The sequence below is a fragment of the Nyctereutes procyonoides genome, unplaced genomic scaffold (genome assembly GCF_905146905.1).
Source record: "Nyctereutes procyonoides isolate TBG_1078 unplaced genomic scaffold, NYPRO_anot_genome, whole genome shotgun sequence".
NCBI classification, from domain to species: domain Eukaryota; kingdom Metazoa; phylum Chordata; class Mammalia; order Carnivora; family Canidae; genus Nyctereutes; species Nyctereutes procyonoides.
The window spans coordinates 22013803-22040335 of record NW_026575024.1 but is presented as its reverse complement, the minus strand read 5'-3'; the positions used below and the strand labels follow the sequence as shown (position 1 = coordinate 22040335).

Genomic DNA, 26533 nt, shown 5'->3' with positions numbered 1-26533 from the left:
GGGAGTTTCTAACTACAGGTGGCCCTTGATCTAAATGGGTTTAAACTGCACAGGTCCACTTAGATGGAGATTTTTCTGGCAAAGTACAGTATTTTAAATGTGTTTTTTCTTTCTTATGATTTTTCTTAATGATATTTTCTTGTTTCTGGCTTTATTAGAATATAGCATACGATATGAATAACATACAAAATTGTTTATCGACTATGTTGTCAGTAAAGCTTCTGGTCAACAGTAGGCTATTAGTAGTTAAGGTTTAGGCGAGTCAAAAGTATACATGGATTTTCGACTGCACTAAGTGGGAGTCAGTGCTTCTCACCTCCCATTGTTCAAGAGTCACCTGTAATTTCATTGTCTTCAATTTCTGCCCCTTCCATTTAATTTTCCCTAAGTGTCACTAGAATGATAAAATTACATTGTTCCTCAGTTAAACATTTATTTGATTCCCTGTTGCCTGTAAGTGAGTCTCACTTCCTGAGAATGGCTTAGAAGGTCCTCCACAAGGCACAGGCACATGTTTTAGTGTGGGTCTGTCCCCATCCCCTCAGTGCTAGCTGCTCCGGACTGCATCCTGGTCCTCAGATGTGCTTTACGTGCACATGTCTTTGGTTTTCAACTCTTGCTCCCCTTCATAAGAAAGGCTTTTCCCCTCTCCTGTTCATATCCTCAGCTACTCATCCTGTAAGGTCTAGTTCAAATGTTTCTCCTTCTGTGCTCCCATAGAACTTTATTTTTTAGTATGGACTAAAAAGTTTTTATTATTTCAAATATACAGAAAAGAACAGAAAAAAATTTAATGAATCCAAATGTACCTACAAGCCATTCTTTATCTCCTTCAAACCCCAACATTTTGATATATTTGTTCTATACCCCCCTTTTCTGGTAAAAAAAATATTTCTATATTTCTGCTACACATATACATATTTTTATTATTTATTTATTTCATATACTTTTTTTCATTTTTTTTCATATACATATTTTAAAAAATATAATGCATTGATTGGCATCTTCTCAAAATTTGTATATTATGTTATATGCATCCTATTGCAATTTGCTTATTCTCATTCAATTTTAATCTTATGACAGCCCCACTTATGCCTGTAGAATTAAAACTATATGCATACTGTGGATAATTGTCATGAAATTATCTTCCTTTAATGAGTGAATCAGAGTTTATTAATTCATTTTCCTGTTGTTGGACATTTAGATTTCCACTATTACAAACAAGGTGGATGTGAACATCTTAGTACATGTTTCCCTGTGTACATTTTGTTTATCTAGTGTGAAGTTGTGGGATCATTAGTTGTACTTATCTTCCACCTTCATTAGGTATTGCTAAATTGCTCTTCTCTTCATATTCTTTTTTTGTTTGTTTGTTTTATTTATTTATGATAGGCACACAGTGAGAGAGAGAGGCAGAGACATAGGCAGAGGGAGAAGCAGGCTCCATACACTGGGAGCCCGACGTGGGATTCGATCCCAGGTCTCCAGGATCACGCCCTGGGCCAAAGGCAGGCGCTAAACCGCTGCGCCACCCAGGGATCCCTCTTTTTTTTTTTTTTTAATTTTTTTTTTTATTTATTTATGATAGTCACATAGAGAGAGAGGCAGAGACACAGGCAGAGGGAGAAGCAGGCTCCATTCACCGGGAGCCCGACGTGGGATTCGATCCTGGGTCTCCAGGATCATGCCCTGGGCCAAAGGCAGGCGCTAAACCGCTGCACCACCCAGGGATCCCTCTCTTCATATTCTTATCAGTATTTTGTATTATGAATTTTTGATAATTTGATGGATATGAGATGGTGTTGTTTTTTCTTTTTAAGTTTTATTTATGTTTTTAGTAATGTCTGCACCCAATGTGGGGCTTGAACTCATGACCCTGAGATCAAGAGTCCCACCAATTGAGCCAGCTGGGCACTCCAAAATGGTGTCTTGTTTTAATGTTTTTCCTTGGTTACTAGTGAGATTGAGCATTTTTTGTTTATTGGCCTTTTAGCTTTCCTTTTCTGTGAATTGTCTTTCTTTTGTCTGTTTTTCTTTTGGTTTGTTAGTCTTTTTATTATTGAGTTTTAGGAGCTGTTTATATTCTGGAAACTAACCCTTAGTTATAAGCATCAGATATCTTCCCTCAGTGTTGCTTTATGGCATCTTTTGATGCACAAAACTTATTTTCAGTGAAGCCTAATTTAACAGTGTTTTTGCCTAGATTGTTTGTGCTTCTTGTGTCTTTATCACTTTGGAGTAGCGTAGGACTTTTTAAAGATAATCTCTAGTATTTTCTTCTAATAATTTTTAAGGCTTTTTTCCTTTATATTTAGGGCTTCAGTGTACTTAAAGTTTATTTTTGTTGCTATAGTATTTTATATCCTGTCCATAATTGTTATTGCATTGTATTACCATAGTTTGCTTTTTCATTAGACTGGGGACTCCCTGTGAGTAGAGACCAAACCTTATTTTTTCATTTTAGAAGAAAAGGATGGAGTGGTATAAAGATGTTTCCAAAAAAAAAAAAAAAAAAAGTTTCCGTACATTCCTGAGCTGTTAGAACTATCATAGCTCATCTTTGAAGGGTGAGCTTTGTATCCTACACAAAATATCTTGGCTTTTTTTTTTTTTTTAAATAATAGCTTTATTGAGGATATAATTTATATACCCATTAAAGTACATATATTACAGTGTTTTTAATATATATATTTTTAAAGATTTATATATTTATTTTAGAGAGAGAGAGAGCATGTGCATGCTCATATGGGAGGGGGGGCAGAGGGAGCAGGAGAGAGAGAATCTCAAGCAGACTCCATGCTGAGTGCCAAGCCCAACACAGGGCTCGATCCCAGCACCCTGAGATTATGACCTGAGCCAAAACCAAGAGTTGGCCACTTAACCAGTTGAGCTACCCAGGGGCTCCAGTGTTTTCAGTATATTTACAGAGTTGTGTAACCATCACCACAATCAAATTTCAGAGCACTTTTATCACCCCAAAAAACAATCCTATTTCTATACTAGACATTCTATAGGAATATATCCTCTTTCTGGTCCTGACAATTACTAATCTACTTTTTGTTTCTATAGTTTGCCTATTTGGGATATTTCATATAAATGGGATCATATAATATGTAACATTTTGTGTCTGGCCCTGGCCCTTTTAATTAGTGTGTTTTTTTGTTTTTGTTTTTCAGGTTAATTCATGTTGTAGCATGTTTGAGTACTTTATTCCTTTTATGGCTAATATTCCATTGTGTGGGTATACCACATTTTGTTTATCAGTTCATCAGTTGATGGACATTTGGAGTTTTTCCATTCTTTTGGCTGTTATATATACATAATGCTGCTGTGAACATTCATGTACACATTTTTGTCTGAACATAGTTTTCAGTTATTTGAGGTGTATGCCTAGGAATGGAATGCTGGGTCATATGACAAATTCTGTTTAACTTTTTGAGAAACTGACGAACTGTTGCAAAGGAGCTGCACCATTTTACATTTCTACCAGTAAACTAATAAGGGTTCCAATTTCTCTACATCCTAATCAACATTTGTTATCTGTCTTTTTACTCTGACCATCCTGAGTGAAAATGAAGTGGTCTCTCATTGAGATTTTGATTTGCATTTCCCTGATGGCTAATGATATTGAACATCTTTCCATGTGCTTATTGGTCATTTTATATTCTTGAGTTTTAAGAGTTCTTTATATATTCTGGATACAAGTCCCTTAATCAGATACATGATTGGCATGTATTTTCTCACAGTCTTGTAGGTTGTCTTTTTCCTTTGTTGGAATGCAAAGGATTTTAATTTTGATGAGGTTCAGTCTGTTTATTTTTCTTTCATTGCTTCTGCTTTAAGGGTCATATCTATGAAACCATTATCTAATCTTTTATTAAAATTTATTCCTTTTATAGCTTTAGTTCTAACATTTAGGTTACTGATTTATTCGGTTTTTTTTTTTTTTTAAGATTTTATTTATCTATTTGAGAGAGAGAGTAAGAGAGCAGAAGGGGGAGGCAGAAGGAGAGATAGACTCCTTGCTGAGCAGGGAGCCCAACCCACGGCTCAATCCTGGGACTCTGGGATCATGACCTGAGCCGAAGGCAATAAGCAACTGAGTCACCTAGGTGCGTGCCCCTTGAGTTAGTTTTTGTATGTAGTGTGAGGAAGGGTTCCAGCTTCCTTCTTATGCCTGTGGAAATCCAATTGTTGCATGTGGCAATCCCAGCATCTTTTGTTAAAGACCATTCTTTCCCTGTTGAATTGTCTTGACATCAAAAATCAGTTGACCATGGGATCCCTGGGTGGTGCAGCAGTTTAGCGCCTGCCTTTGGCCCAGGGCGCGAACCTAGAGACCCGGGATCGAATCCCACGTCGGGCTCCCGGGTCCCACGTCGGGCTCCCGGTGCGTGGAGCCTGCTTTTCCCTCTGCCTATGTCTCTGCCTCTCTGTCTCTCTCTCTCTCTCTCTCTCTCTCTCTGTGACTATCATAAATAAATAAAAATTAAAAAAAAAATCAGTTGACCATAAAGGCAAGGGTTAATTTCTAGACTTGCAGTTATATTCCATTAATCTATATTTTTTTATTTTATTTTTTTTAAAGATTTTATTTATTTATTCATGAGAGACACAGAGAGAGAGAGAGACAGAGAGGCAGAGACACAGGCAGAGGGAGAAGCAGGCTCCATGCAGGGAGCCTGATGTGGGACTCGATCCTGGACTCCAGGACCACACCCTGGGCTGAAGGCAGGCACTAAACCGCTGAGCTATCCAGGGATCCCCCAATCTATATTTATTTAAATTTTTTTTTAGTTTTTATTTATTTATGATAGTCACAGAGAGAGAGAGAGAGGCAGAGACACAGGCAGAGGGAGAAGCAGGCTCCATGCACCGGGAGCCCGATGTGGGATTCGATCCCGGGTCTCCAGGATCGCGCCCTGGGCCAAAGGCAGGTGCCAAACCGCTGCGCCACCCAGGGATCCCCATTAATCTATATTTTTATCCTTATACCAATGCTATGCTGTCTTGGTTACTGTAACAACTTGGCTTGTTGTTGTTGTTGTTGCTGTTTTTTAAGATTTTATTCATGAGAGAGAGAGAGAGAGGCAGAGACACAGGCAGAGGGAGAAGCAGGTTCCATGCAGGGAGCCTGATGTGGGACTCGATCTCAGGACTCCAGGATCACACCCCGGGCCGAAGGCAGGCACCAAACTGCTGAGCCACCCAGGGATCCCCCAACTTGGCTTTTTGTAACATTGAACCTGGTGTTTGTCCCAAGTGTTTCTGTGATTTTTGGAAAAATCATCTAACTGCAAAATAGCAGAAATGACTAATAGCTATTATGCAATGATAATAAGCCCCAACTGAGGCCATTGCTGTCCTTCTTTCCAGTGATGAAGTAAGCATTACAAAATCTCTCCTTCATTATGTTATAGCTTTATGCACGCAGGTGTGTGTGTGTGTGTGTGTGTGTGTGTGTGTGTGTGTGTGTGTTCTGACCTCTGTCACATATGCAACTTTACTTTGTAATTTCAGTAATAGTCACACTTAGAGCCTCAGAGGAGGTCAGCAGGTCCTGTTTACTCTCCTGAGAGATGCTTTGACATTGGTCAGAGTGCATTAACGGTGGTTTGGTGTGGAAGGCCTGTAATAGCACTCATTGACATTGGACTTGTTGTCAGGGGAAACATGGGTTTTTGAAGCTGTCATTAGCATTAATTGCCCCTAATGCACCTTCGTTTTTGACAGTAATGAGCTAAACAGCGGGGTTATTACTCTCAGCAGAAAGACTGCATTTCCTGGTGTTAAAACATTTTTTGAAGTGTATGTGGCACGCAGCACAGGCAGAGAAAGGACTAGTATGATTCAGTGTAAATCAGGCTTAGCTGCATTTAAAGTGGCTAAATAAGTCCCTTTCCTGTTATAAAAACTAATCCTGAAGTGTTTAGTATGAAGGAAGAAGCAGCTAACCCATGGGGATCCTACTTTGAATTCTTTACAACACAGCTTTGAAAAAAGTTACAATAATTTTTATTTCTTAATTTTCTTTAAAAGAGTAGCATAAAAATGCTTTTCTTTTCAGTGTTTCCAGAGACCCATTTGTAGTAAGATTTTAGGAGCAGAAGGACTTATTTTAAACTGTTCCCCATTCAAGAACAGCCCTACAGTGTTTCTCTGCAACAAAGAAAACTTTAACTTAGGGAGCCTTTTAGGATTAAGGCTGAGAGCAAACCCAAATGACTTGAGTTTACTGCAATTTGCCCTTTTGTCATTTAGGTGTCTGTATTGTCTGAGAATGCTTATAATGTCTCTAGAACAAACACACAGTTGCATCTTGATTAGCGGCTTTAGCGACCATGTTATTGTTGAAAGTTTATAGTCAGGATTCTGATTAAAAACCCAGAAAGTTGATGGCTTTTCTATCATTATGATTAGGATACACTGAGGAGCCTTACACAAATCTTTAAACACCTGTCTTTATATACCCATCTATTGAAGGAACAGTGATTGTATTCGTGTATGTATGTATGTATGTATGTATTTATTTATCAACGATTTTATTTATTTATTCATGAGAGACACAGACTGAGAGAAAGAGACAGACACAGGCAGAGGGAAAAGCAGGCTCCATGCAGGAAGCCCAATGTGGGGCTTGATCCCAGGACCTCAGGATCACACCCTGGCTGAAGGCAGGCACTGAACCACTGAGGCACCCAGGGATCTCCTATTGGGATCTCCTATTTTAAATACAAAATGTGTAAAGAAGAAAGTGTATGGCCCTCAGCCTCATTGCTCAGATAATCCCTGGTTTTTCAAAAAAAGGAGTAAAATATGCATGTAGTTTTAAAAAATTCAAAGGGTAAAAAGGCTTATAATGAAATGTAAGAGCCTTCTCTCATCCCTTCAATCCAGCTTCTCTCAAAGGAATCCACTTCTAACAGTTAACTGTACATTTTAAGAAAAAGAAGGATGTGTATGTTGATAAATGTATATCCTTTCTTGTTTACCTAAAAGGGATTATTCAATAAACAGCTATATTCTTGCTCTTGTCACAGAGTAGAGGCTCCCAGCTTTCCCCTTAGGGGTCTTCTCGACTTGATAGCTTACATGAATCTTCTGCCACTCCTCTGCCATAATTCACCCGGTTGCCTAGACTCCATGACAGACAGTGCTGTTAAATATAATTCTGTCAGTGGATGGTTGTGTATTCAAAAGTAGGTGATCATATTTCTGTATGTCTGTAGACATTGGCCTTGTCCTTTTTAATTATTCTATGGTATTTCATAGTGTATTCATGTAACTAGTCTCCTGTTTATGGACATTTAGATGGGACAGTGATTTTCAGACCACATTTATAGATTTTTTTTCAGGATTTTATTTATTTATTCATGAGAGACACAGAGAGAGAGAGGCAGAGACATAGGCAGAGGGAGAAGCAGACTGTCCACAGGGAGCCTGATATGGGACTCGATCCTCGGACCTGGGGTCACACCCTGAGCCAAAGGCAGACATTCAACCACTGAGCCATCCCACATTTACAGACTAAATGAGTAGTGAGCCAATAAGAGAATGAGTCAAAGAGGTGAAGAAGGAGTTATTTGGTTAATGTTGATAAAGATTGCAAAGTAGTTAACTATGAAGACAGATTGTTTCTATAGTGTGGGATACTGTGAAACTCCTACCTCTCCCCAAAATGAAGGACTGCCAAGCCCTCCTACTACTAATCTCTTGCTCCCTGACCAAGGGCTACCCCCAGGCCGACTTAGGTCCCCGTTCCTTCTCAGGTGCTTTTGTAGCATTTTGAATATCCCTCCATTAAAGTGGCAGCCTGGTTTGTTAAAATTTAGCTTTGCATATATACTTCCCTTTAGGACGAGATTGTTTGTCTTGCCATTTCTGTATATTCCCTGCACCTACATGCTCTAGATGCTGTAGGGGGATGTAGAGAAAGTGACCTTAGTGGGGTGTCTTGATAAACATCAGTAGCCTAATCACAGCTCTTTAGCTGTTTCTTTGCTTGAGGCTTCCACTCTTTCTTTCAATGGCATCAAGTGCTTCCCACATTGGATTTTATACAGCAGAGTTCACTGGTTCTGAGCCCTTTTTGAGTTGTGAAGCTGTTTGCTCAGCACAGAACCCAAAGAGCTGAAGGAGAGGCTCCCAGCTCTTACCTTATGGATTTATTCAACTGGATGGCCATCTATTTCCCTTGTCTACCACCATGATTCACCCAGTAGTTTAGACTCGGTGACAGGCAGTGCTGCTGAATTCTGCCAATAGGTGGCTGTATATTCAAAAGTAGATGGCAATAATATCCATACAGCCTCTGGTGATAAATCTTTTACATTCAGTATTTTTGTTTGCTTTTTAAGTAAAATAGAATATCCCTATTCAATCTGGTAATTGAGGCTGTTGTCACAAAATAGTTATTATGGAGGTAGGGGAGAAAGCTGTTAAAAGAAATTACTTAATAGCTATCTTTATCCCTTTTTAATTTTTCTCCTTGGCCCTTGATTTGGGGCTGTCACACCTTGATAGTGCATTTTAGCAAAATGCCAAAGCCATCCTTCAATTACTTGCCCAGTCTTCTATCTCTATTCCTTGATCCTGACTTAGGCTATAAACCAGTAAGGATTTGGTAAGGTAAGAAATTTCCCATGAATAAACTTTCAGAATGTTTTCTTCCTCTTGGAATTTTACACTTATTTTAATATAATTTTTAAAAAGTTCTTGTTTATTGTGTTGGCTAGCTCCTTTTTGTGAAAATATTTATAAGGCATGCATAGAATTCAAACACTAAATGTCAAGATGGACTAGTTTGTGCTTTTTTTTTTTTTTAAGATTTATTTATTCATGATAGACACATAGAGAGAGAGAGAGGTGGAGACACAGGCAGAGGGAGAAGCAGGCTCCATGCAGGGAGCCCGACGTGGGACTCGTTCCCGGGACTCCAGAATCGCGCCCTGGGCCAAAGGCAGGCGCTAGACTGCTGAGCCAGCCACCCAGGGATCCCCTAGTTTGTGCTTTTGTCAAACTCCCAAGTCTCAGTAGCTTAGGACAGCAGAAGTTCCTTTTTTTGCCCAGGCCAGGTATCTTAGTTTGTCAATAAGAGGCTCAGCTTCATGCCGTCCTTACTCCAGGACCGGAGCTGAAGGATTAAGCTTCTCTCTGCGCATTGTCTATGTCCATGTCAGAGGAAAGGAGAGAATCACCTGCTGACTCTTGAAGTTTCCGTTGCGGGGGTGGGTTGGGGTGGGGGGATTGCTTACATTTCTTTGGCCAAAGCGAGTCACGGAGCTACACCAGACTCTAGGGGGACAGGGAGGTACGACCCTAGCATGTTTTCAGAGGGAAAGCCAGATGTACCTGGTGAACTGTGTGAATGACACCGTGGCTTCTGAGGCCTTCACGGGCAAATCTACCGTACTGCTTGGCACAGACTAAGTGTTGCTGGGCAGCTGGAGAGCAAGGTGCCCGAGAGTACAGGTCCTGACTCAGAGTGCCTGAGTTTACTAGCCATCTAAACCCGAGTGAGTCTTTATCTTTTTAATCTTTAATTTCCTCATCTGAGATAGCACTACCTTAGAGGGTTGTGAGGATTAAATGAAATCAACATTATAAAGCCCATGTCTCTCACATAGCAAACAATATCTGTCCTTAGAATTGAGTACTTGTCAATTTGAATTATTGGAAGGTCACCGCTCACAGGTTTCCCCCTTATTTATTTTAAAGGGCACATGAAAAAAATCTGTTTTGTTTTCCTCTTTCAGTATATAAGATCCAACCAAAGTCAAAGAAGAGAAGAAGGGATAAGAATCAGGGATTTGCTTTTAAGCCTTGTGATAGGAGAGGTGGAAATCCTGCCTGGCTGAGTCAGTTTTACTAAAATCATTGAAGACTCCTATTATAGAATCATCTTTGTGAGGAAAATTTGGATATGCCTGTTAATTCCTGGTGATTTTCTTATCTGTCCCACTCTAGCTCAGAGTCAAGATCTCCACTGAAGTTGGCATCACGAATGTTGATCTCTCCACTGTGGATAAGGATCAGAGCATTGCACCCAAAACCACTCGGTAGGTGGGGTGCCTTCTCGGCACAGGGGGAGCCAAGTTTTGCGCTGAAAGGAACATGCCCAGGCATTGAGCCTCTCCTGATGCTGTTTCTATGTGAGCAGTGACCCAGCCTCCACCCTCAATTAAAGAAGCTCTAGTTTGCTGGCACTGTGCCGAGCAGATTAGGGGGTTATCTGTACTGGTGGTTAGTCCACAATGGAATAGGGAGCATCTGAGTCCAAATCAGCTATGCCACCACATATAGTATTGAGTTCAGGTGACTTTCTTTCTTTCTTTCTTTCTTTCTTTCTTTCTTTCTTTCTTTCTTTCTTTCTTTTTTTTTTTTCTTTTTTTTAAAGACAGGACTGTCAATGAAGGAAGCAGTGTGTTTATATTTTGGTATAATCTCCTTATCAGTCTTGAGTCTGCTTTTAGTGGCCTCATGACAACTCTCTTTGGCCCACGGTGGGTCTGAAATTGGCTGGAGGTCCTTAGAGCTGAGATGGCAGATACCTAGTACTAGGACTGTGAATTCCTTTCTCAGGTTCATGCTAATCAGTCAGCATTTGTTTCTGCTGAACTAGGAATTTTGTTGTTATTGTTGTTTTGTTTTGTTTTGTTTTGTTTTGTTTTTGGAATCCTTTTTAGCACAGACTTCTAGGTGACCATTGGCAGTTGATCAGAGGGGGCTGGAGCACTGTATGAAGTCTGTTTGTCTGCTCTCTCCCAGATCCTTGTTTTTGGAAGGGCCCATCTAGACGTCTGGGTATAGTTCTAACCCCAACTTTACTCAACTAGGTGGCTACAGCTTCCAGAGAAAGGAGATGAACCCTCAAGGCCATTATGAAGACGGGAAATGTTAGCCAGAGCCTAGAAGCTAAACATTCACTCCTTTGAAGTCATGTGAAAGGGCTGGGCTTTCTGCCTCTGGCTTAGTTATTTCAGTGACATTGGAGATGAGAGCACTGTGGAGAATCCACCGAAGTAATGTCTGTGAGAGTGCTTTGCAAAGTTTAGTCCTCTATATGGATGAAGAGTTGGTATTACTTATAAGTAAATATAAAGCTTAAGTATAGGGATCCCTGGGTGGCGCTGCGGTTTAGTGCCTGCCTTTGGCCTAGGGTGCGATCCTGGAGACCCGGGATCGAATCCCACATCGGGCTCCTGGTGCATGGAGCCTGCTTCTCCCTCTGCCTATGTCTCTGCCTCTCTCTCTCTCTCTCTCTCTCTCTCTGTGTGACTATCATAAATAAATAAAAATTAAAAAAAAAAAATAAGTGGTCTTTAAAAAAAAAAAAAAGCTTACGTGTAATATATGATATATAGCCAGATGTGAGCTCTATAACCATTTGGCTGTTTTATCCCCTGACCATCTTACCTTGCCATCCTGAGATAGTTGTGAAAAGAACAGTTTTTTCATCAACTCTACCTTTTGAGAAAATGACTTTAAAATCCAATTTCAGGCAGAAAAATGCATTGAAACCGTGTCCAGGAAAAAAATGCAGCATTAAAAAAAGAAAAAAGGGGCAGCCCAGGTGGCTTAGTGGTTTAGCGCCACCTTTAGCCCAGGGCGTGGTCCTGGAGACCTGGGATCGAGTCCCGCATCAGGCTCCCTGTGTGGAGCCTGCTTCTCCCTCTGCCTGTGTCTCTGCCTCTCTCTATCTCTGTGTCTCTCATGAATAAATAAATTTTTAAAAATCTTTTTAAAAAATAAATTAAAAATAAAAAAATAAAAAGGGATAAATGCCCTTTTTTGCTTTGTCTCAAACCCCCTCATCTCCTGACCTTGCTCACGTATGCTGCCAGCATCAACATGGTGATGATTTCTCCTCATAGTCTTACTCGCCCACCTCTCCACTCCACTTGCATGCGTGCCTGCAGAGGGACACGTGCCCCCCCCCCCCCCGGTGCCAGATGTGGTTGAATGGACATCCTTAAGTCCAATGCCTAGAGCATCTGTATGGAGCATTTCCCCAGACCCCAGTGAGAGTTTATTCTGCTTTCCTCAAGTCCTGGCTCTCTCAGTGCAGTTTGCCCTCCAGCCAAAGACAGCTTCTCTCCTCCTATCTGTCCACAGCAGGAAAGTGTTCCAGTGGGAGAGGGAGGATTAGGCAATGAAGTGCAGTTTGTCTTTATTCTCTTCTCAGAGCTCTGCAGATCCCCTCTGAAGACTTGCTGTATACATGTCTCTTTCAGGGTGACCTACCCAGCGAAAGCCAAGGGCACATTCATCGCAGACAGCCACCAGAACTTTGCTTTGTTCTTCCAGCTGGTAGATGTGAACACTGGTGCTGAACTTACTCCTCACCAGGTCAGGAAAAAGCCCAGGCACTTCTCTTGTCCTGCAACATTAACATTAGCCAGAGTGGTTGGTGTGGTGTATACAGTCGTGATTCCTGCCTTTGGGTCTTCACTCTGGACAATTAAGGTCCATCACGTCCTCCCATGTGACACTATTCCCTCGCATACTAGTTGTAACCCTGCACGTGGAAGACACAGTTCTTTTTAAAAGATCAGCTGGCATTGGGAAGATATATTTAAGGCAGATTAGCACTTAATTGAGGCTTTTTTTCTTTCTGAGGGGGAAAAAAAACAGATTGAAATAATTTTGAAAAAGGAAAACCTAGGCAGTAGGCCCAAAGTATTTTGTTCTGACCACAGCAGAGTTTGTGAGAATCTGAAGAAGAGTCCTTTTTAACTTGTGCTGCCTACCTTTTATTATGAAACCAATAGCTTTCACTTTGGTTTTCCATATATAAAATAATGATAGTTATCATGTAAAAGATTTTCAAATTATAAGGGTATAATTTGGAGAATCTGATATGGCCCCTTGTTTTCTCAGACACCTTTTCCCCCACCTCTGTCACTGAGATTAACTGCTCTCAGCCCTTCCCCATCAATGGCAGCATTATAAGGGGAAATTCGGATAAATACTTAGCTGAAAGATGGGAAAGAGCATGAGACCTAATAGTCTTGGTTTAGGTGCTTTGTAGGAATACTTTCACAAGATCTAGTGGACTTAAGTTCATCCTGAGAAATAGCTTTAAAGCAGATGACTGAGGTGAGTGAATTTACTTGGAAACCTTTTTGCTTTCTATTTCTTGTAGCTATAACTGCTACACATGTGCCCAGGCCTCATAGTGGCTGCCCTCAGGATCAGTGCCCTGGCACTTGTCTCCTTTCTCCTCTCCACCCTCAGCTCCAGAGAGCTCCAGAGAGTTCCATCAGGGCACTTAACCATGGCTCACTGACTCTAAGAGCTTCAGCCTCTTAGCATTTGAAGCTCCTTTTCTGAATGACCATTTGCCAGCAAAATGGCACAAGGGAAGAGAGAATGTAAAGAGAAGAAAGGACAAGACTAAATTGGTGGAATAAAGCTAAGGCAGGGAGAGTTAGTAAGAAAGGGTAACTTTAACTGAACTCTTGTCCCAGCCAAGATTCCACTTTTGGAACCATGGCATAGAGACCTCCCAGGTAGAGCTGGCATTCTGCAGGTGAGCCTGGCTGCCTCCTGCCCTTGGCTATAGCAGGAGAAAGATCAGCCATCCGGGCTCCTAAATCCCATTCTTGGCTAAGACTGCCATAGTCAGAATGCTTCACATCTCTGGGCCTTTTCCTAAATACTTTGATGATCATTCTTTGTTGCCCAGATGTAACCAGTAACCAATGGGATTTCCGTGGATCCAGCCCTGAATTGTGTGGCCATGGCAACTCATGTAACCCTCACGCCTTATGATCTGTAAAATGGAATCAATCTATGTGTCTTGTTCAATTCTTCATTTTGAAACACCTGAGAGAAAATCTCTGAGTGGATGTTAAGTTTTGCTACAGTTCTAATATGCAGAAGCCTTAGTTTCTCATACCCCTAGCAGGATAAGGTGATTAGACTTGTCCCATTGCATTGACGAGAATATCCTCTACTGTTTGTTGACTAGCTAGCACATACCAGGCCCGGCACTACATGCTTTGCATTCATCATTGTGACTCTTCACACCGATACACCACCATCTTTCTCTTGTAAAGGTGAAGAACTCAAGGCCCAAGGAGGTTAAGTAACGCGCTCCTCTGATAAGCAGTGGAGCCAAATCTGTCTGTCTTCAGAGCCTGGGCGCTCTCTGTGACACCAGGCTGCTCTGCTCAGTTAGAGCTCTGCCTTGCTATCAATCCCCAAACCTCTTCTACTAAATCTTTAGCTGGAGGCGCTAGGAAATTGAAAATGGGCCTCTTACAGTTCCACCTCATTTCCCTTCTTTTCACCCTCTGGTGAAGAAGTTAATTGGGCAGCAAAGTGGCCAAAAGGCTGGCAGGAAGAAGAAATTGCAGCAGCAGCAAAGGGCTTAAATCATCCACAAACTGGGCATTCAGCCTCCAAGTAGTTGAGAATTGGATGGGCCCTTAAGTTAAATTTCTTGTACGAACAAAAAGTGAGGAAAAAAAAAAAAGTGAGTTCTGATCTCTGAGCTGGTAACCAGAGTGGGATGGCCACTCCTTCCTCTCACTTGGGCAGGTCTGGAAGATCCTAGAGCTCCCACTGCGACAAAAAAGCCAACAGTTTGTTGCTTTGTTGATTCAGTGTTGGACACAGAGGGAATTTTGAAACGATCAGATTAGAGATTGTAGTATTGTTCCATCCAGACATTTGTCCGACTCCATAATCAGAAGACTGGCCAGGAAGTGGTGTTTGTTGCTGAGCCGGACAGCAAGAATGTATACAAGTTTGAACTGGATACCTCTGAGAGGAAGATCGAATTTGACTCTGCGTCTGGCACCTACACTCTCTATCTGATCATCGGAGATGCCACTTTGAAGAACCCGATCCTTTGGAATGTGGTATGTGCCTAAATGCACCTTGACCTAGGCAAGAGTGGCTGTGCCACCACCTCAGGGGCATGGGTGCTTTCCCTTAGCCTTGCCTTTGCAAGGCAATAAATAAGCCTGATGAGGTGAGGGGCCTTGTGTTGTCTTCCACTAGGAGTTTTAGGGGAATGCACATGGCCTGGCACATAGTAGGTGTTTAAGAAATAGTGACTCAGAGAGTGTGAATGAAACCTAAATTTGCCCTTGTGGGTCCTAGTGAATTTTTGTAAAAGATATACTTGAGGGTGGTTCTCATTTTATAGTAAAATGCTATGGAGGAATACATAGATGTAAGAGATAAAGGCCCCAGCTCTTTGAGAAATGGTATAGCCTCAGAAAGGGTTGGGAGAGGGTAAGATTTAAATTTTGATAATAATTCAGGATGGTTTACGATAATTGTGGAATATGCAAGATGTTCATAAACTACTAACCAACGTTTACATACTGTGTTATAGTTTCCATACTTCTCCTCGCCTACATATCTCACGCTTGATTGGTGTGATGAGAAAAACTTTTTGAAAGACTGCATTTAAAGGGGTTGAAGAATTGCAAGGGTTTATCAGGATAGTATCTGGGGGCTATGAAATGATCATTGGGGAACAGCCTGCAGAATATGCTTTCAGTGAGACCTGAGTGGGTCCATTTTGATGGAATACCTAAGTCTGGTCAAGAGCAAGAGGCACTGAGGTTGGAAAGGTAGCAGAGGCCAAACCGCAGGCCTTGAATGCTGGTCACTTTCTCTACCAGACAAAGGGGCAGCTGCATTTCTTTGCATTATAGTCAAAGCATTTTTTTCTTCTCCTGGACATGGGCTGTTTTTTGTACAAGAGCACATTTTCATTTCTTATCTTTTTCTTTTTTTTTTTCCTGTGACTAAATCACACTTCCCAGGGGCACTGAGCAGTTTCTGATTGCAACTGTAACAGCCTGAATACCAGCTGGGATTTTTGTATTAAGCAGCTCTGTGGGGCTCACCAGACCAGTAGAAAACTGGAACTCATGCTCTAAAAAGCATTTTCAACAAATACTTGTTTTGTTCTTGAAATTTTTACTGCTTCAATTTGTCAGCTAATGGATCAGAAGTGATTGGACTGCTTCGAGCTATTTTCAGTTATGGTCCTGTATGTGAGTTAGAAGATGCTACCCTGCTGACGAGTTTCAGTGCTTCTCTGCCCTGTACCTGTAAAAACTGCCCTTATTTTTTTAGGCTGATGTGGTCATCAAGTTCCCTGAAGAAGATGCTCCATCGACTGTCCTGTCCAAGAACCTTTTCACTCCCAAACAGGAAATTCAGGTATAAGATGTCTAATGGCTCTTGTACTAACGTGGAGGGGAAACATGAAATGGGCAGTAAACACCTGGGTGGTGGCTTTAGTCTGGCTGCTTCTTTAGTCTATTCATACGCTATTTTATAGTGTGGTCTTCGCCACCCTGTAAATTACACAGAACCAATATCAGTCCCATCTTAGAGCTTGGAAAAACAGGCTCAGAGCCCAGCAACCAGCTCCCTGAAAGCTGATAGGTGAACACAAAATCAGAGGCTATTTTTCCTAAGCACCCAGGAGATTCAGCCTTATAGTGGCTGCTTGAGAGCTACAGCATGGGTGGTTTGGCTTCCTTGCTCTCTGCTTCTGCACAGATCAGGGCTGTTGGAGCCTCTAGGTGGAAAGCTCACCTCGGCAGGACAGGGCTTTTCTCCCCCAGGTAAATCTCCCTTCAGAGATTCACCTTCTGTGCACGCAGCTAGCAATCCCTGCCCAGCTCAGCTCACAGGACTGTTGTGAGAATCAAAATAGGTAACCAAAAAAGGAAAGAAAGGCTTTGAAAAGTTTCTAAAATTTTTTACAAAATAAACATAGTATTTGTTAAGCAGTTTGAGTCACTGGACAGTTTCTCAGAAAAAAAACAAAGAAATATCAGAGCAATGCTTGCCCAGCTTTCTGGTTCAATTCCAGAAGTCAGGCAGAACAAGGAAGGGAGAAGATTTATTTAGGGCTTCCTTAGAGCCATGGACTGGATGCAGAAGGGGTGGTTTATGGTTGGAATCATCCCGAGTGAGGCTCTTTTAAATGGTAAAGGAGAGTGAGGTTACCCCCAGTTAGCTAACTGAAATGGGGCAGCAGGATATTGTAGTGCCACCTTAGGAACCCAGAAGCATTATGAAATCCAGAGTTCTGCCTTGGATATATATCACCTAAACCATCCATATACCTAGGCACCATTTTAATTTTTTTTAAGGTTTTTATTTATTTATTTGAGAGGAAGAGAGAGATCACAAGTAGGGGGAAGGGCAGAGGGACAAGCAGACTCCCCACTGAGTAGGGAGCTTGATGCAGGGCTTGATCCCAGGACCCTGAGATTATGACCTGAGCTGAAGTCACACACTTAACCAACTGAGCCACTGAAGTGCTCTCCCTGCCCCCAGACACCCTCTTTGACGCTAGGCAAGTGCCATTGGATAGGTTGTATTTTCTAACCTCTAAATGGTATTGAGTCTTTGAGGGGAAAAAGAGTTGAACAAGTAGTGAGCTGGCACTGGTGTCTTCAGAAGAAGACTTCTGGGATTAGAAGCCACTATTGAGAAGGAGCAAAAGGCCAAGTGTCCACTCACTGCTTGGAGTGTTTAGCCTCTGGGAAGCATTTCTTTTTGACTGTCATTGGCATTTTGGTCCCTGGTATACATGGCAGCCCCTGCTGGGAAGGGCACATTCTTAAACATTCTTGGTATGTCTTCTTTTGGCAGCACCTGTTCCGAGAGCCTGAGAAGAGGCCCCCCACAGTGGTGTCCAATACATTCACTGCCCTGATCCTCTCGCCCTTGCTCCTGCTCTTTGCTCTGGTGAGTAGCTGTAATTAGCATGGGCAGCGTGTGTCTGGCGCCAGACTCAGCAGATGTAGCTGTTCTAAAGGAGGCTTTGTGCTTTGGCCTGAGCACAGCTCCAAAGGGGTCCAGCAGCTGTGACCTGAACCGATGGTCAAAAATTTTAGAATAACTAAAATTCCCCATGATGGGGGAACAGCCAAATAAACTGAACCATTAATGAGGGGTGTGAGAAAGTACCTAATAGCTACTAAAAATGATAAAAGTATACAGAATAGGATGCTCTGTAGGAGTGTTCAGATGAGGTCAAGTGTGAAAAAAGCAAGGCCCAATGCTGATACCTATATAAAAACAGGGTACAGAGGCTGTACATTTAAGCTTTTGGAGTCTAACACTATAAACAAACCAAAGTCCTCATAAAAGCTAGTGTTAAGTAAATTATGGTCTCATAAGATAGAATAATATGCAAGTTTACTAAAAGAATATAGATTTAGGGCAGCCCGGGTGGCTCAGCAGTTTAGCACTGCCTTCAGCCCAGGGTGTGATCCTGGAGATCCGGGATCGAGTCCCACATCGGGCTCCCTGCATGGAGCCTGCTTCTCCCTCTGCCTGTGTCTCTGCCTCTCTTTTCTCTCTCTATGTCTCTCATGAATAAATAAATAAAATCTCAAAAAAAAAAAAAGAATATAGATTTATATGCTGGTATGACAAGATTGCAATGATGTCTTACTGAGTGAAGCAGGCCAGAGGTAGCATAGTATGTATGATCCTCTGTGTAAAAGCCTTAAAAAGGCATTGTCTGTTAGTGTTGGTCACCTCTAAGGAGAGAACCTTTTAGGAAGTATAAAGGAAATTTTTATACTTTAATATACTGTTTGAATTTTTTTTTAACCGATTTTGTTTCTTTGTTTCACTTTTTAAATTATAAGATGCATATCCTCAAAGTGCAGAGAATTTTGAGACCTGCATGGAAAACTCATTAAATCTTACTTTTGGAAAGTTAGTTGCCTGTGTTCCTAATTCATTCATTGATTTTTTTTTTTTTTTAAGATTTTATTTATTTATTCATGAGACACACAGAGAGAAAGAGAGGCAGAGACACAGGCAGAGGGAGAAGCAGGCTCCGTGCAAGGAGCCCGATGTGGGACTCGATTGCGGGACTCCAGAATCACACCCTGGGCTGAAGGCAGCGCTAAACCACTGAACCACCCAGGCTGCCCATTCATTGATTTTAGTAAAGGAGTTATTGGTCAGTCTAAATCTAAAAGTCATGGCACAATATTTCAGCAACCAGATGTTGGATAGGTGCACCTGTTCTTATGTTTGAGTGGTGCGAATTTCAAAAGGCATGGAACCCAGAGCAAGAGTATGCACCCTGCCGGCTGCCAGGGGGCTTATCTTACCAGTACTTAGAAGAATTAGGCCAAGTGCCAGTGACTTCATAAATGTGGTCTTTGACCTTTCAGCTTCGTGATTTCACCTGTTTTAAAATAGAAAAGTTTGCTGTCATTAAAAAGGATGTTCAGGTTTGAGTTACCAAAGCACATTTGAAAGCAGGTGTTGGAACGCCTTTCTAAAGAGAAAAGGGAGGGATCCCTGGGTAGCGCAGCGGTTTAGCGCCTGCCTTTGGCCCAGGGCGCAATCCTGGAGACCCGGGATCAAATCCCACGTCGGGCTCCCGGTGCATGGAGCCTGCTTCTCCCTCTGCCTGTGTCTCTGCCTCTCTCTCTCTCTCTCTCTCTCTCTCTGTGTGACTATCATAAATAAATAAAAATTAAAAAAAAAATAAAGAGAAAAGGGAACAGTTTTTTCCTGAGGACTTATAATAGGATGGTTGTCACTTGGAAAAATTTCCTGTCCTTCAAGTATGCATGAACTTTTAAGCCCTTGGGGCTGTTCATTGGATTAACATTGACGTGGCATGCGTTGCCTTCCCTTTCAAGTTCTAATGTCTTTTTAATTTATTTCTCCCCATCATTCAGTGGATCCGGATTGGTGCCAATGTCTCTAACTTCACTTTTGCTCCAAGCACTATCATCTTTCACTTGGGACATGCTGGTAAGCACCCAGGCTGCTAATTCCATTTAACCTCCTCTGACATTTCGCCTGCCCACGCAAAAGCCCTGTTAAGTAGACCCACAACCTATTAAGTATAATGACTTAATAGCATAACATTTCCCTCTTCCTCCTGGCCTTTTAGGACAGTTAATATGATGATAAACCTGTTTAGTCCATCAGCTTAGAACAGCTGTCATTATATTGGGTTTCATTGTGGTAGGCTGCTGTTGGCTGGCCGTTTACCCCTACTTAATAGCCCTGTTCATTTCCAGAGATTACTCACTTATCGTATCTTTACATTGAGCCATCTTCCTGGATGAAGAGCATTAAGGCAGTTTCCAAAGGTTATCTTTCCCCACTATATCGATCTTCACATTTGCTGGCGGCTGTGTCTGGACTGTAATAGAAAACACTTTCTTCCACAATTGGACACACTGTTCTGCATTGTTTTCTTGGGAACTCCGTACCTAAACATAACAAGACTGTAAATTCACAAATGAGCTAAGCATTTCAGAGACGTTTGAGCCTGTTGGATCTGTGATGCCTTGCATTTCACTGAGACATCAATATTATTTTCTGATTTCATTTATTCTTTCAGGCGTAACTGTCTGTGTGTCCATAGTGTGCAGAGTCTGTAGGGGTCCACAGATGAATCACTTAAAATTCTAGACAAATGTGTGTTTGTGTTTTTCTGGGGAAGGAGGGAGTCCATAACTTTGATCAGATTCTCACAGTGGTCCATGACCTCAGAAATGGTTAAGAACCCCTGCTGTAGTTCATCCGTCATCCTTCTGGGCAAAATTGACAGGCTGACCTTTCTCTCCAGCCCAGTTACTGGATTTGAGTGATAGCCCTCCAGAGTCAGGCTGAGAACAAAACCTGCATATAAATTTGTTTAGAGCCATGACTTTTCTTGCCAGATTGCTTTTTGTGCACATTCCCTCATTTGATTTTCATCACAATCCTGATGGGAGTGCCCAAGGCAGGAATTATGACCCCATTTGACAAGTGAGAGAATCTTGGCTCAGAGAAATGGAAGTGGCTAGGATGTGCAGAGTCTGGACCAGAACCCACAGCTCCCAGTGCCCAGACCCGAGCCCTTGTTACCTGCTCTTCCTCCCCAGTGTTCCTTGTTTCCTTCCTACTTGCTCACATTAACAAAATGCCCTTAACCATTTTTTGTAATAGAAAGGAAATTACTCATTTATCGAATCCTTCATGCTTTCATTCAGAATTTGAAAAATAAAATGAATCCTTAATCTAATAGGGCAGTCATGTTTAAAAAAAAAAAAGACAAAAATAAAATTTAGGTAAGACCAATGTGAGCTGGAACATGAAACTATCTTAACAAGATAGTTAAAGTAGCTGAGGTCTGATTTTTTACCTCTGGATTTTTTGGTAGCCAAGGTAAGTATATTGAGTTACTTATTTTCTGGCATTGGATGAAAGGAATAAAACAAGAAGTGTCTAGAAACAGAGACTTCAGAATCCAGTAGTTATTATTCCTAACTGTCCTCTGCCCCAGGCCATTGTCACTGTTTCATTTAATTGGCTATCATGACATCTGTTCCTGCAGCGATGCTGGGGCTCATGTATGTCTATTGGACTCAGCTCAACATGTTCCAGACCCTGAAGTACCTGGCCATCTTGGGCAGTGTGACGTTTCTGGCTGGCAATCGGATGCTGGCCCAGCAGGCAATCAAGAGGTAAGGCTGGGGATGGGCCAGGGACTCAGAGTGGGATTAGAAATATTTTTGTCAGCTCTGCTCACCCAGCTCTTTGAACAAGGGTACGTGGCGGAATGATGCCCAACCTTAGGGTCAAGTGTGACACCTTAATCCAGCCTTTTAAGTCCAAAAAGGGCCTTGGTGATCAGCTTTAAGTATATTAAAGCCACGGTGATTCATGCCCTGACACATTAGAACAAGAAAAGGAAATAATTGCTTTATGAAGATTAAAATGGATTAGAACACGTGTGACAGAAGATTGTCCTTACTGCACTGGCTGTATAAAACTGTTTTCCTCTATTGCCACAGAGAATACTATTCTTAGGATTACCCTCCTCTTAGGCCCCGAGAGTTACTCCTCTGTAACCCCTAATAGACTCACAGAGCTTTTCCTCCTAAGAGTGGGGTCCGCTGGTCCCACCACCTCCCCAGACAACCTTAGGTTCACACAAACGGTCAGATCTCAACACACCAGCAACTTGCTGGCAGCCTGACTTTCAAACCTGGATTAGAGGCAAATTTAAATGTCAAAGGTGTTTCTCACTGGTTTGACTTTCTTAGAACTTGGGTGATTTCAACCACGTAAAGGTTGATAAGAAAAGGTCAGAGTTGCTTCTGCCTTTGGAAGTTAACATTTTCAGATGTGCCCTGCTTTCTCCTCTCCAAGACTCTTGCTGTAAGAATATAACTTTATTGTGTGCCCTCTAGCATGGCTGCCAATTAAGTTGGTCAGATCAGAGAGGCTTTCTCAGAGACCCATTAGTAGATGGGAGAGCCACGTGTCTCATCCCTGCCAGAGTCTCCATTGTGAGCTTTCTGAGTGCCTTGCCTTGGAGACTGGTCCCAACGCGCTCCCTCACTTCCCCATCGTAATCCACATTCCACCAGAGCTTCCCTTAGCACCGGCAGTGGCAGCTGGTTTATTTCTCTGCCCTCTAGCAGCCTTAACTTGGCAGCTGCGCATTGCATCTGAGAAAGAGCCAGGGATTCAGCTGGTTTTTTCTAGGCAGAGCCCTATTCCTTGCAGCAGCCAGTCCAGGCCACAGGGAGCCAAAAGGCTGTGTTCTTTCTGGAAGTTGCCCACACAAGATGAACAAAATCAAGGGGAAGATGAGGTGGATTTAAATCCTGCTTAGCAAGAGTTCCTAATCTGGAATTCTAAAATTGTGTACATTTTCTGAGGAGAGAGACCATGGATGGTTCTCATCCCTTCTCTAGCAGGCATGTGTGCGTGTGCATGTGTGTGTGTGTGCGCACACCCCCACAGCCCCCACACATACACCCCTAATACAGAAAGTTAAAGCCCATTCTTCTGTTACTGTCTTTGTGAGTCCTAGAACAAACTCTGCCACTGGGGAAATCTTATTGACTAATGGAAGCTCTAGTTGGGTGTTTACCTTTTCTTTTCTCAAGCTGATTTCTCTTCCCACTGTCCTTTCTTGATTCTCAAACCATCTTTCCTTTGGCAGGATCGCTGCAGAGCAGAGCAGTAGATTGGCAAAATATAGGACACTACGGTAAAGATGAAGGGTGGACTCATCCCAGAAGCAGGGTTCCTTTCCCATCTTGCCCACCTTGTGCATGTCAGTTGTTTATCTGATTTTCAGCCCACTCATTCCTCTCCACCTTCCCCAAGGCAAAGCTGAATTCTGGGGCCATTTTCCAACATGCTGGACCAGGGTATGACTGGACCAGGGCAAAAACCAAAGGTCCCTGAGTTAGCCCAAATGATGGGGTAACTTTGACCTGGCTTTGACTACATTAGACTCCATCCTCTCTTATTTCCATGGGGTATTTTATAGACAGCAGCTTCTTTCTATGTTTATAGGAGAGCAGAATTAAGGATAAGACAGATGCAACCGTGGACTTCTTGAATAGGGACCCCATTCAGAACATCTAAATTCATTAAGTGATGGTCCCATGGCAAATCCTGGCACACCTTGTCACTGTTTCCAGGCCTTTTTGTAACACTAATCTTTGGGCCAAACAGTGTGATTTGAAGGACTGTTGGCCATAACTCAAAGCCAGCATCAGAACTCTGGTTCTTAGAGCTCAGGGTGTAGCTCAGGGCTACTCTCTGTGTGGCTAAAATGTCAAGTGAAATATCACCCATTCTCCTTGGGATTAATCCTGGGATGAGGATGGAAGTGGAGGCAAGGTGAAGGGACAGAAGGAGAGTGAATGTCTGGCTCATTGATCAGCTCCTCTAGACTAGAGATCAGCAAAAGTTTTCTGGAAAGATAGTATTTTAGGCTTTGCAGACCATATGGCCTCTATACAGCTACTGAACTCTGCCACTGTTAGGCAAAAGTAGCTGTAGGCTACATAAATAAGTGTGGCTGTGTTCCAATAAAACTTTAGTTTTTTTTTAAAGATGATATTTATTTGAGAAAGAGAGAAAGCATGAGCACAAGTCGGGGGAGGGCTAGGGACTAGGAAATTCCATGTTGAGCAAGGAATGCTTGAGGCTTGATCCCAGGACCCTAAAATCATGACCTGAGCTGAAACCAAAAATCAAACACTTAAGTGACTGAGCCACCTGGGTGCCGGCCCCCACCACCACCATTAAAACTTTATTTACAGAAACAGGTGGTAGGCTGGATTTGGCCCTTGGGGCATCTTTTGCTGACACCTGTACTAGGCCAACAAAGAGAAAAGGGAGGTATTTGAGTTTTCAAGTCATGTTCCCTGATCTCTAGCCTTGGAAATAGCTTTTCCTGCCAAAGCAACAGAGCCATCTGCAAATCGGAGAGATCAACAAAAGAATAGAATGTAGAACCTTTCCACTGATGTGTGAGCATAAGCTGGCACACTAATCCTCAACACAGGAAAACTACATTTGTCTTGGTTTTGTTTTTTCAGGTTTAATTGAGGTATGATTTATATCCAGTAACATTCACCCTTTTTGTGTATAATCTGTGAATCTTGACAAATTTGTATAGTCCTGTAAACACCGCCTCAGTCAAGATACAGACTATATTTCCATACTCCAGAAATTCCCCCTATGTAGTCAGTTCTTAGTCTCCACCCCCATTCCCTAACATACCCAATTGATTTTGTCCTGAATTAGAGTTGCTCTGAAATTTCCTTTCAAACTAGTCCTTCCTGCTAAATATTGAGCTCTTTAATTCTTTAAAATAATTCTGGATTGACTTTTCTTCTTGCTATTTAGATAGTCTACCCTTACGTTGCTGCCACCCCCAAATCACACTGCTTAAGAGAGAGGAAAGATGCTTGATCATATGGACATTTGGGACGTCCAGAGGTTGGGACCTAGTATCTTAAAGGAAAGTGCTAAGTGCTTTTAATCCAAGGACAGACATTGATTTGATTGGGTCTGATAACGGGTATGATTTCTTAGCCAAGATGGCGGCTTGGGAGCCACTACCCTTTCAGCTCTTTTTACTTTATACCCATGCTGTCCTCTGTGCACGCACATTTCAGAGCATGCACATTTTAGTATACCTGGGAACCTCTGGGTGTCAACAGGGAATTAGCAGCACTCCCTTCAACCCTCAGGATTAGTTCTGTGCCTGTGTATGCCCCCCAGAACTATTGACTAATTGGTTTGGAGACTGCCAATTCTGTAAGACTGCGTCGCCATCACATCAGCCCTCAGCACTGGGTATAACTACCTGCTCAGGACGGCATGTATGTCACTGCCTCTACTTGCTGGAGCTGTAGAATCACTCATTTCCTGCTCCACCCTCCTGGTTGCACAGCTGGGTTGCACAGCTGCCATCCCGGTTGTCACTTTCGTTCTGTGCTTCCCCATCAGTTCTCAGAGTCTAGGGAAGGACAGCCATGGGGAAGGAAGGGATAAAGAGATTGAAAGGTTTTTATCCCCTCTTAAAATTTTTCTGTGAGCCAAGTCCCATTTTTGAGAATCATGTTTAGGTTTAGATGCTGAGACTGACCGTTGGCAAGACTGTGACAGGAGTCCTGCCTAGCCGGAGTATGGTGCAGGCCAGAATGCCGTCTTCCAAGCTCCATGAGGGCCCTGGGCTGCTTGGCAGACCTGAAGTCTGGGAGATTGGAGATAAACATTCTTCAAGCTTTCCTTTTTCTTCCCCTAGTTGAAATTTATACTTTTTGGCCTTGTATTGTGAGAGGTGTGCCTGGAATTCCCTCATCTCAGAGTTTCATATGCCACTTTTTTTCTTAGTTGTCAGGTTTTTGTCATTGTTTTTTATTTAAGTTGTCATCAACTCAGTTGTCATCAGCTGTAGTTAGAACTAGCTGTCTCACAACTTCTTGTGAGATGAGATGGGGCATAAATAAATAGAATTAGTAGATAAATTACTATTCTTATGTAAGTGAGATCTTATAAATGGCAGAGGACCTTGATCCCTCTGTTGTTACCAGTTAGGAACTATAACAGTAAATTGGAACCTTCAGTAATTCTGTTTGTCCCCATTTTCTTTCAGAACAGCACACTAGTGCCAGAAAGGAGGAAGGAATGAATGAAAGCCAAAATGAATATGAATATCCAGAAAAGGAGTCAAGAACAATTCACAGTTTGTAAAGAGAAACGAAAATTTATTTAAACAAAAAAGTCAGAATTGTGGTTACACTTTTGCTTGTTGTTTTTTCTATTTCTCCAACACAGAGTGAATACCTATGAGCCCCAATACTCCGTTTCTTTGGCATGGTGTCCTAGCCAGATGCTGTGAATATTCCTAACTTAGCTGCCACCTGTTGCATTTGAAAAGTTGAAATTTGTAATTAGTCTGTTTTGGAATAAAGAGAGTAACAGGAAGAGGAGCCTGATTGAGAGTTTGTTCTGGTACTTTGGGGTTGGTTGGATCCCCAGGGTACATAACATGAGGACTTCGTTGGGAAGTAGTGTTGACACCATGGCCAGGGTGTTTCCCCAGGCTTTTTTACATTGGTCCTTCTTGCTTCATTCCTGATAGGACTGAGAATTACCTGGAAAATGTACATCCTTTCTTCTCCAGCAGTGGGCACCATCTGTCTGTAAAGGAGCCCTGTTGGTATCTGAAGGCCCCTCTGCTTCTGCCTTAAGAGTTTGG

The 26533-nt window shown here is 42.2% G+C and overlaps 1 protein-coding gene across 3 annotated transcripts in view; it reads left to right on the top strand.

Moving 5' to 3' along the window:
- Positions 1–26259, top strand: part of RPN2 (ribophorin II) — a 59473-nt gene extending 33214 nt beyond the window's left edge. For 2 of the 3 annotated variants that reach the window (XM_055343391.1, XM_055343380.1), the window contains exons 10-17: positions 9967–10058; positions 12234–12348; positions 14673–14867; positions 16102–16188; positions 17638–17733; positions 19698–19773; positions 21350–21479; positions 22970–23036. In XM_055343391.1, coding sequence (XP_055199366.1) covers positions 9967–10058; positions 12234–12348; positions 14673–14867; positions 16102–16188; positions 17638–17733; positions 19698–19773; positions 21350–21479; positions 22970–23021 — 843 coding nt within the window. In that variant the 3' untranslated portion in view covers positions 23022–23036. Of the gene's footprint in view, positions 1–9966; positions 10059–12233; positions 12349–14672; positions 14868–16101; positions 16189–17637; positions 17734–19697; positions 19774–21349; positions 21480–22969; positions 23037–25927 lie in introns of those variants that run through there. The other variant, XM_055343402.1, reaches the window with a different exon arrangement.
- The last annotated feature ends 274 nt before the right edge of the window (positions 26260–26533 follow it).